This window comes from Myotis daubentonii, chromosome 10 (assembly GCF_963259705.1).
Source record: "Myotis daubentonii chromosome 10, mMyoDau2.1, whole genome shotgun sequence".
In the NCBI taxonomy this organism is placed as follows: domain Eukaryota; kingdom Metazoa; phylum Chordata; class Mammalia; order Chiroptera; family Vespertilionidae; genus Myotis; species Myotis daubentonii.
Window position 1 is genome coordinate 14396161 of NC_081849.1, and position 11616 is coordinate 14407776.

At 45.6% G+C, this 11616-nt stretch overlaps 1 protein-coding gene across 1 annotated transcript; it reads right to left on the reverse strand.

The window, feature by feature from the left end:
* Nucleotides 1-1443: 1443 nt before the first annotated feature.
* On the reverse strand, nucleotides 1444-9657 carry LOC132242680 (intermembrane lipid transfer protein VPS13D-like). The gene is made up of 2 exons (XM_059711640.1): nucleotides 9316-9657; nucleotides 1444-1584 (listed from the first exon to the last, which is right to left on the reverse strand). The coding sequence occupies exons 1-2, from the start codon at nucleotides 9574-9576 to the stop codon at nucleotides 1453-1455; spliced, it is 393 nt and encodes a 130-aa protein (XP_059567623.1). The 5' UTR covers nucleotides 9577-9657; the 3' UTR covers nucleotides 1444-1452.
* Nucleotides 9658-11616: the final 1959 nt, after the last annotated feature.

The window sequence follows — 11616 nt, forward strand, 5'->3', positions numbered from 1 at the left end:
TTATAAAGAAGAAATAATGATTAATGAAGATGGCAAAAAATAAAGATAATAGGGCCCAGCTGGTGTGGCTCGGTGGCTGAATGTTGACCTATGAACCAGGAGATTCGATTCCCAGTAGGGACATATGTCTGGGTTGCGGGCTCAATCCCCAGTGTGGGGCGTGCAGGAGACAGCCAATCAATGATTCTGTCTCATCATTGATGTTTCTCTCTCTCTCTCCCTTCCTCTTTGAAATAAATAAAAATATATATTTTTAAAAAGATAATAGAGTTTATGTGATTTTTTTAGGTAAAATAATGCATCTTAAATAATTAACACAATAATTCCTACCTTAGTATTATTATTGTTGTAATTTTCCATGATCATTTTTATATAATAAACTTGGAATTTCAAATCACTTGGAAAGTAACTCTACAACAATATTGATTAAGAAATTGAGAGAAAATTGAGTTTGACTATTACATCCTGAATTACTTCCTGTAACTACTGATGGATAGTTACATATTTTTGGAATGGAAAAGTCTTATTCAGCAAACATCAAAGATATAATACATAAGGAAAATATTACTTGATTTGCTAGACATAAGTAGAAACAAAATAAATAATTAACAAAAAAACATATTAAACAACTAGAGGCCTGGTACTTGAATTCATGCACTGGTGGGGTCGAGCTGGCTTGCCCCAGTGGGGGCCATCGTGGGCAGGGCTGGCCTCGGTGAGGGGCTACGGGCAGTTTGCCGGCTAGCCCTGCCCCCAATCGGGGTCAGGGGTGCCTGCTCGGGGGCAGGGCTGGTCAGGACGAGGGGCCGCAGGCGTCCGGTTGTTCCACTGTTCGGTTGATTTGCATATTAGCCTTTTATTATATAGGATATTAAATGCAAACAACAATGTGAAAAAATATTCCCAATATAAACTGGGAATTTAAATATATTTAAAATATATAGAGCATGTACTATTCAATAATAAAAATATAAATATTTAAGAAACATGAAAAAGATAAATTGAATAATGCCTAAATGCATATAATACATTTTTATTGAGTAACTACCATATGTCCACTATTGAATTAGGAACTGGGATATAGTAATAAAATGAGAGATTGGATGGTATTTACCTTCATGGAGCTTATCTTTTGGAAAATCCAAAAAAGCAGAAATACAAATGATTAATAGATATACAAAATTTTTTCCTCAGTAAAAACCAAAGACATGAAAATTAAATCAAGATATAAATTTTCACCAATAAATGTCCAAGTTTTGAAAGAATATGCAAGAAATAGTTCTCTGCTGGTGAAAGTAGAAATTAAAGCCACTTTTTCTGGAGGGCAATTTGGCAATATCTATCTATATAAAAGGCTAAGTGACTGGCCATTCGTCCATCCAACCGACTGACCGGCTGGTATATATGACGCGCACTGGCAATTTAAAAATAAATGTTGGCGCAGCCTCAGCCTCAGGAGTCCAGCTCCAGCTGCTCCTGATTCTCACTGAGCCTCAGCATCAGCTGCTGTTCATAGTACAGGCTCTTCGCATAGTTTATCTCCTGGGATAGCTTGACCGCGAGGACCTCCGATTTCACGTGGACCTGCAGGACAGAACGGATCCTGCCGGAGAACCAAGATGGCGGCGATATAGGCAGACGTGTCCCAGGTCGTGTCCCGGAGCAAATAGAACGAGCAGCTGAAGCGAGTAACACTCACACCGAATTGGCGAAATTGCTCAGCTGGTGAGAGGGTTTACAGCCGGGAAGAGCAGAACTCCCCTGGTAAGGTAAAGAAAAAACCAGGGATTTGGGCAGGAAAGTTTGCCAGACCTCTGAGCCCAGAGAGTCGGAGGGAGACTGCGTGGCAGACAGCCGCGTCCCTTGGGACAGGCACAGCCCCTGACGGGGGGGGGGGGGGGGGGAGGAGAACCGCGGGATTCCTGGCGCCGCCAGGGAAATTGAGAGCTGGGTTCTGTGATCACGGAGGACTGAGCCTAAAGGGGGCAGCCTGAAGAGCTGACCTGACCATGCAGTCCCGGTAAGAGAAGAAGCTTACAGAAACCAAGCCTTCCCCGTTTCCGAGGCTGGCATTTGTTTGTTTGTTTTCACTGAATCCTGTTCATGGGACATTTCGGATACAGTCACTCACCTGTGCTGAAGAGAGGGAGAGTGTGCTGGGGAGTGGAATCTGGGGAGAGACTGGGGAAAGAGGGGGAGCCGGGAGAGGTGGTAGTGAATTGAGTGCGGAGACACCCCAGAGCCCGGGACTGGGGCAGCCACCCGCTCCTGAGAGGGAGTCTCCTCCCCCCAGCCCCCAGGCAAGGAGCACAGCCACACCCAGATTCCACCCTGTACGAGATCAAGGATTAAGATAACCTGATCAGTCCCTGGGAGTTAACAGGGTCTGGCCTATAGGGGGATTTTCAATCCCAGCAACAACATAGCGCCAGTAACTAACTATTACGCAGTCAGCTCTGGGCAGTGAACTTCCACTGGACAGAGAGGCCCTATAGCCTCAGAGGCCAACCCCAGAACACTGCCACCCAGAGGCTGACCCACAAACTGACTCTTTGCTAAACACAAAATAAGGCAGTCTGGGAAATAAATGCGGCATGCTTTAAAATAAGGACTGTGGTTTACAACACAGAGGAACAGTATATCGCAGGGAAACTCAACACTCTCCTGAATACCTGGAAGGTCTAAGGCGAGCCACACTGAAGAACAGAAGAAACGAAGGACCTTCACTACTGCAATTTTTTTTCTTTTTTCACTTTTTAACTAAGAAACCAATTTTTTTTTCATTCTTTTTTTTTCTGTTCTTTTTTTTTTCTTTTTTTTTTCTTTCTTTTCTTCTTTTTCCATCACCTGATTTTACCCTTTTAATTACTACCTTCTTATTTTTAACCAGTATTATTACTGCTACCATTTTACCATTTTTTAAAGTGCCATTTTATTTTTTCTTTATTTTATTTTGGGATTAGTGTTCACCATTCTATTTTCATCGTTATATTATTGGTTGTTTCTAGTTTGCATTCATATCCAGGGAGCTGTTGCTGGAATTTGTTGGGATTAATGGCTGTTCTATAGGAGTATTCTCCTCATATAAAAAATCTCTTCCCTCTTCCACTTCATTCTCTCTTTTCGCTCTTTTTTTTTTTTTTCTTTTCTTTTCTCGCTTTTATTTTCCCCCTTCCTTTTTCCCAATTTCATTTTTGCACTCCCTTTTTTTGGTCCCTACTTTTCTTTTCCTTTTTCTCTTTGATCTTTTTCTCTTCCTTCTTCCTTATCCCCTAATTCTCTTAATTCAGGTGGTCACCTTTAATTGGGGTTATTAATATCGTAAATATATTTGTGTATAGTGCCTGGTACGTGGTGCCTTGTTGTGTTGTATTTTGTGCCTTTAAATCAACGCAGCAGATCCAAGCAACAGCAACCTCCTGAGCACCTCATCCTCTGCTGAGGAACAGCAGCTGTACGTGAAACCTCGCCCCACCAGCCGGAGAGCCACCACAGCTGTGAACAGCACCCACCAGAGGAGCTGCTGACAACTGAAGAGCAGCTGCTACCGCAACCGCCCGAAGAGCAACCACAGACCAAGGAGTCACTGCCACCAAGGGAGCAACCACTGAACAACTCAACGTCTAGATATGTCAGTGAGATCAAACATGGGTAGACAAAGAAACCCCCAAAGGAAAGAGAAGGAGGACTCTCCAGAAAAGCAGCTAAGTAATACAGAGGCATGCAACATGACAGATAAAGAATTCAGAATAAGGATCCTAGAGTGCATAAACCGGATGGAGGAAAAAATCGACAACCTCTGCAAGAAGCAAGAAGAAACAGATGAAAAAATCGATAACATATGGAAGAAGCTAGAAGAAACAGATGAAAAAATCGATAACATATGGAAGAAGCTAGAAGAAACAGATGAAAAAATCAACAACCTAAGTAAGACCCAAGAAGAAATGAAGAGTGATATAGCTGCAATGAAAAACTCCATTGAAAGTATCAACAGTAGACTAGGAGAAGCGGAGGACCGAATAAGTGAATTAGAAGACAAGGAAGCAAAACACACCCAAAATGTACTGCAATTGGAGAAAAAAATTAAAAGACAGGAGGAGAGCCTAAGGGAGCTTTGGGACAACATGAAACGAAACAACATACGAATAATAGGAGTACCAGAACAACAGAAAGATGAACAAGGATTAGAAAACCTACTCGAAGAAATAATATCAGAAAACTTTCCTGAGGTGGGGAAGAAAAAAGTCACACAAGCCCAGAGAGTCCCAAACAAGGTGAACCCGAAAAGACCCACACCAAGACACATCATAATCACCATGGCAAATGTTCAGGACAAAGAGAGAATCTTACAGGCTGCAAGAGAGAGACGGAAAGTTACATACAAGGGATCTCCCATTAGATTGTCAAATGACTTCTCAACAGAAACACATCAGGCCAGAAAAGAATGGACTGAAATTTACAAAGTGATGCAAAGCAAAGGACTGAATCCAAGAATACTCTATCCAGCAAGGCTATCATTCAAACTTGAAGGGGAAATAATAAGCTTCACAGACAAAAAAAGACTAAGGGAGTTTGTCACCACCAAGCCAGCAATGCAAGGAATGCTAAAGGGACTGGTATAAAAAGAAGAAATAAAAAGCTCAGAAAGAAAACAGCCACACACACACACAAAAAGAAATGGCTACAAACAAGTACCTTTCAATAATAACTTTAAACGTAAACGGACTAAATGCTCCAACCAAAAGACATCGAGTGGCTGAATGGATAAAAAAACATGACCCATACATCTGCTGTCTACAAGAAACCCACCTCATTAGAAGGGACTCACACAGACTGAAAGTGAAAGGATGGAAAAATATCTTTCAGGCAAATGGAAAGGAAAAGAAAGCTGGGGTAGCAATACTTATATCGGACAAAATAGACCTCAAAGTGAAGGCCTTAACAAGAGATAAGGAAGGCCACTTCATAATACTAAAGGGATCAATACAACAAGAAGATATAACCCTGGTAAACATATATGCACCCAATGTAGGAGCACCCAAATTCATAAAAAAACTCCTGGAAGATATCAAAGGAGAGATCGACAACAATACAATCATAGTAGGGGACTTTAATACACCATTGACAGCACTGGATAAGTCCTATAGACAAACAATCAGCAAAGATACAGCAATCCTAAATGACTCACTAGATCAGATGGACTTAATAGACATCTTCAGAACACTTCACCCCAAAGCCAGAGAATATACGTTCTTCTCAGGTGCTCATGGGACATATTCAAAAATAGACCACATATTGGGTCACAAGCAAAGTATCCCCAAATTCAAGAAGATTGAAATCATAAAAAGCGTCTTCGCAGACCACGATGGCATAATATTAGAAATAAACTACAATAAAAACAACCCAAAATACTCAAACACCTGGAAGCTGAATAGCATGCTACTAAATATTGATTGGGTTACCAATGAGATCAAAGAAGAAATTAAAAACATCCTGGAAACTAATGACAATGAAAACACAACAATCCAAAACCTATGGGACACATTGAAAGCAGTCCTGAGAGGGAAGTTTATAGCTCTACAGGCCTATCTCAAAAAACAAGAAAAAATGGTAGTAAATCATCTAACTCTACAACTCAAAGAATTAGAAAGAGAGCAACAAGAAAACTTCAGAGTGAGCAGAAGGAAGGAGATAATAAAGATTAGAGCAGAAATAAATGACATAGAGACCAAAAAAACAATACAGAAAATCAATGAAACCAAGAGCTGGTTCTTTGAAAGGATAAACAAGATTGATAAACCTCTAGCCAGACTCACCAAGAAGCAGAGAGAGAGGACCCAAATAAATAAAATCAGAAACGATAGAGGCGAAATAACAACAGACCCCACAGAAATACAAATGATTGTTAAAAAATACTATGGACAGCTTTACTCCAACAAACTAGACAACCTGGAGGAAATGGACAAATTCCTAGAAAAATACAGCATTCCAAAACTCAATCAGGAAGAATCTAAAAATCTCAATAGGCCAATAACTATGGAAGAAATTGAAGCAGTCATCAAAAAGCTTCCATCAAACAAAAGCCCAGGACCAGACGGCTTCACAGGGGAGTTTTACCAAACATTCAAGGAAGAACTAAAACCTATCCTCCTCAGACTACTACAAAAAATTCAAGAGGAAGGAACACTTCCAAGCTCATTCTATGAAGCCAGCATCACCCTAATACCAAAACCAGGTAAAGACAACACAATGAAAGAGAATTACAGGCCAATATCCCTCATGAACATAGATGCCAAAATCCTCAACAAAATCTTAGCAAATCGGATCCAGCAGTACATCAGAAAGATCATACACCATGACCAAGTAGGATTTATCCCAGGGATGCAAGGATGGTACAATATCCGCAAATCAATAAACGTGATACATCACATAAACAAATTGAAAGAAAAAAACCACATGGTCATATCAATTGATGCAGAAAAAGCATTTGACAAAATTCAACACCCATTTTTGATAAAAACTCTCAGCAAGGTGGGAGTAGAAGGATCATACCTCAACATAATAAAAGCCATATATGACAGGCCCACAGCCAACATCATACTCAACGGACAAAAACTAACACCATTTCCCCTAAGAACAGGAACAAGACAGGGATGCCCCCTCTCACCACTCCTGTTCAACATAGTACTGGAAGTGTTAGCCATTGCAATTCGGCAAGAAGAAGAAATAAAAGGCATCCAAATTGGAAAAGAGGAAGTAAAACTGTCCTTATTTGCAGACGACATGATATTATACATACAAAACCCTAGAGATTCCATCAAAAAGCTACTAGACTTAATACATGAATTTGGCAATGTAGCAGGATACAAAATTAACCCCAAGAAATCTGAGGCATTTCTATACACCAATAGTGAACTTTCAGAAAGAGAGATTATAAAAACAATCCCGTTTACCATTGCACCGAAAAAACTAAGCTACCTAGGAATAAACTTAACTAAAGAGGTAAAAGACCTCTACTCAGAAAACTACAGGACGTTGAAAAAAGACATAGAGGAAGACATAAACAGATGGAAGAACATACCGTGTTCATGGATTGGTAGAATCAACATCATCAAAATGTCCATACTACCCAAAACAATCTATAAATTCAACGCACTTCCCATTAAAGTACCAACAGCATACTTCAGAGATCTAGAACGAACTTTCCAAAAATTCATCTGGAATAAAAAAAGACCCCGAATAGCTGCAGCAATCCTGAAAAAGAACAAAGTAGGTGGGATCTCAATACCAGATATCAAGTTGTATTACAAAGCCACTGTTCTCAAAACTGCCTGGTACTGGCACAAGAATAGGCATATAGATCAATGGAATAGAATAGAGAGCCCAGAAATCGGCCCGAACCAATATGCTCAGTTAATATTTGACAAAGGAGGCAAGAACATACAATGGAGCCAAGATAGTCTCTTCAATAAATGGTGCTGGGAAAATTGGACAGATATATGCAAGAAAATGAAACTAGACCACCAACTTACACCATACACAAAAATAAACTCAAAATGGATAAAGGACTTAAATGTACGACAGGATACCATAAAAATTCTAGAAGAATCCAAAGGCAACAAAATCTCAGACATATGCCGAAGCAATTTCTTCACTGATACAGCTCCTAGGGCACTTGAAACTAAAGAAAAAATGAACAAATGGGACTACATCAAAATAAAAAGCTTCTGCACAGCAAAAGAAACCATCAACAAAACAACGAGAAAACCCACTGTGTGGGAAAACATATTTGCCAATGTCATATCTGATAAGGGCCTAATCTCCAAAATTTATAGGGAACTCATACAACTTAACAAAAGAAAGATAAACAATCCAATCAAAAAATGGGCAAAGGACCTAAATAGACACCTTTCAAAAGAGGACATCCAGAAAGCCAAGAGACATATGAAAACATGCTCAAAGTCACTAATCATCCGAGAGATGCAAATCAAAACAGCAATGAGGTACCATCTCACACCTGTCAGACTGGCTATCATCAACAAATCAACAAACGACAAGTGCTGGAGAGGATGTGGAGAAAAAGGAACACTTGTGCACTGCTGGTGGGAATGCAGACTGGTGCAGCCACTATGGAAGACAGTATGGAGTTTCCTTAAAAAACTGAAAATGGAACTCCCATTTGACCCTGTGATCCCACTTCTAGGAATATATCCCAAGAAACCAGAAACACCAATCAGAAAGGATATATGCACCCCTATGTTCATAGCAGCACAATTCACCATAGCTAAGATCTGGAAACAGCCTAAGTGCCCATCAGTAGATGAATGGATTAGAAAACTGTGGTACATCTACACGATGGAATACTATGCTGCTGTAAAAAGGAAGGAACTCTTACCATTTGCAACGTCATGGATGGAACTGGAGAGCATTATGCTAAGTGAAATAAGCCAGTCAATAAAGGAAAAATACCACATGATCTCACTCATTCGTGGACAATAGAGACCATTATAAACTTTTGAACAATAATAGATACAGAGGCAGAGCTGCCTCAAACAGATTGTCGAGCTGCAACGGGAAGGCCGGGGAGGGCTGGGGGGCAGGAGGTAGGGGGGAAAAAAAAAAAAAAAGTCCTGCCATAGCAACATCTTCTAGCCTTTTATACTTAAAAATGTAAATGTTATTTATGGAGCACTTACCCTGGGTAGAGGCCTCTGCTAGATAGTGCATCTTTGCACAGAAAAAGTTAGTTTCCAACTGTTACACGGGAGAAACGAGAGAAGCCGGAGCGCTGACACCGTCCTGGACCCAGTGCGCCCAGAGTCACAGTTGGGAAAAGCCCTGCATCATGTCAGTGGGTCCCCACTGCTAACATCCACGGGCCCTGTGGCATAGGTGCTGGCACGTGCCGGGCCCCGGAGGCAGAGCTGGGAGGCAGCACCCCCTCATGAGCATGCAGCCAGCTCCTCTGTGTGTGACGGGGAGGCAGCACGCCCGTGAGCACGCAGCCAGCTCCTCTGGGCGGGAGGAGGCAGCACCCCGTGAGCACGCAGCCAGCTCCTCTGGGCGGGAGGAGGCAGCACCCCGTGAGCCCGCAGCCAGCTCCTCTGGGCGGGAGGAGGCAGCACCCCCGTGAGCACGCAGCCAGCTCCTCCGGGCTTGACAGGGAGGCAGCACGCCTGGGGTAACAGCCCAGCCTGGCCCCGCAGAGAGCTCCCGGGAGGAAAGTGAGCAGGCAGAGGTGCCCGTGGGCCTCGCTGTCTCTCACACTCTGACCACGCGGTTCAGGAGGGCGGAGGGGGGGCCGTGTGCACTCACCATGGGCTTCTGCTGGGACGGGCCGGGGATGGACACTCCGCTGCTTGTGTTCACCGCCTTCTTGGTCACCTGCACGTACACCTTCCCGTGGTCTTTGGAGACGAGGCAGTGGTAGAGATCGTCGTACTTGACTTCCAGGAAAATGGCCTCCCGGTCTACGTAGTCCCCGCTTTTCAGGAAGTAGACGGCCTTGGAGGAGATGAGCACGCAGTAGCTGTCGATGTTCTCCACGGCGATGAAGCTGCCAAGCAGAGGGGACATGAGCAAGGCGCCCTGAGCTCTCTCCCTGTCGCTGAGCCAGCGGGGGGGTGTGGGGGGGGTGCGCCCTGGTGTCCAAAGGCCTGTCCCCAGTTCAGGCTCCCCCCCGCCCCCGTTTCCTCGTTTATGAATTAGGAACAAAAGCAAGGCTGGCATCGCGGCCCCTTCCACAGGCGGCTTGACCAACGTTAGTGCATGACGGCCAACAAGAGAAACCACTTGACCCTGAAAGTGTGCTGTGTGGGTGTCTCCAGGGAGGCCTGTCAGGTAGCGTAGGGCTTGGAGAAAACTAACAATGCTCTGCTGGACGAAACAGGAAGGAAAGAGAATGTGCTGAAGTGTGGACGGGGCAGCTGAGGAAGCTCTCAGGGCGCCAGGAGCCACGCCGGCAGGCAGGCCGGGGATGGAGATGGACGGAGGCAGTGGAACCAAACAGGTCGCCCAAGGGGCCCGAGGCCCCGCGTTTGCCCTCCAACATCTACGTCCTTCCTGCCTCCGTCCTAAGAGGAGGCCGCGCGGCCTCTGCTCAGCACCTCCAGGGCCAGGGCCCCGCTGGGACCCCCACTCCATCTGCAGAAACGCCACCAGCAGGTGCTTTTGCTAGTCCAGCTGCAATCCCGACTTTCCTAACTTTCAGCCATTGCTTCTCAGGGCTTTAGGGCAGCTCAGAAAAAACCTCCTCCCGCCCCTCCCCGGAGCGCCCAGATGAGGGGAAGGTCTGCAGGGTAAGCCTCGCTCAGCCCCCCAATGCAGCGCAGTGACCCCGGGGGCTGTGGCAGCTCCGGCCTGGCTGCCTCTCTCATCTGTGACAGCCTCCACAATGGGCGGCCAGCGACGGAGAGCGGCGGCGGCAGGAACACTGAGAGCTGACCACAGGCTGGCTGTCAGGCTGCGGCCCCCTGGGCCTTGATGTCCTGAGAGGAATTTGCAAACTGTTGCTCAGAGCCCAGGCTGCCCTCGGAGCTGCTGGAGGACCAGGTCCCAGGACGGCTTTGTCTCGACGTCAGGGAAGGAGGCCTGCCTGCTGGTGACAGGCGGCTTTCCTCTCAGTCCCAGCATGTGCCAGGCACTTGCCACCCTGCATTCAGGACACATGGTCCTCGGCCACCTCATTCCTCTCTCAGCCACCTCCATCCTCCCCTCAGCCACCTCCATCCTCCATCCTGAGGTCTCACAAGTCCCAACCTCTCGGAGTTTCCCCATGAGGCACTGCAACCCCACCCCACTTTTGAACACCTAACTGCTCACCTTCAAAAGCACCGTCAGACACTCACGTGTCCTGTCTCTGGTTCCTGGACAGGACTCAGCGCTGACTATGCTGACGGAGCAGTGGGTCCACATCCCCTCTCCGTCCCCACCACCGAGCACTTGCTCGGCAAGGATCGCCTGCTTCCAGTCGCCATTTAATCACGGCCTCACATGGCCAAACTGGAGTTTATTGTTCTATTCCAACTGGTGGGCAATGCCAAGAATGCAGACTTGTGACGTCTCGATGCTCAAATGAAAACTACCTAGCAGCTTTGGGGTCCAGGCCGCTCAGCACACAATCCTCACCTCCTGGGCCTGCCAGTCTTAGGACAGAGCTTGACCACTTGTTGGAACTACATGGGATCTACATCGCTGGTCCAGGGGGAAGGAAAGGGACAGAGAGGCAGACAGACAGACAGAGAGCGGTAAACACTGCTTCCCGACTAAGAGGAAGCACCACAGGGCCAGCCAGGCCCTGCTGGGGAATCAGGTGCAGGTGGAGTACGGCCATGGCTGCCGGTGCCGGTGAGGGGCAGGTGGCTGCGGAGGCTGGACTGGCTCTCGAAGGAGACCCCCAAAGCTGGCCCGTGCAGTTGGGTGAGGGCAGGAATGTGCACTAAAAATCCAACTGAGATGATTTCTGTTCTGGGCCCCTCTGCCCCCCACCCCTGCCCCCACGCTCACCCTGGCTGGCAGCCCCTGCGGCTGACGTGCACAGCCCTGGAAAGGGCCAGCCTCCCTTCCACGCCCGCCCAGTGGCTGGCATTATTAGTGCACTTTCCACTGGAACTTTTA

Excerpts from the sequence above, each read along its gene's own strand:
- LOC132242680 (XM_059711640.1), bottom strand. The coding sequence starts at position 9,576 with ATGTCCCCTCTGCTTGGCAGCTTCATCGCCGTGGAGAACATCGACAGC. Across the intron at positions 1,585-9,315 it reads CGTCCCAGCAGAAGCCCATG|GTCCACGTGAAATCGGAGGT; the intron begins GTGAGTGCACAC and ends TCTGTCCTGCAG.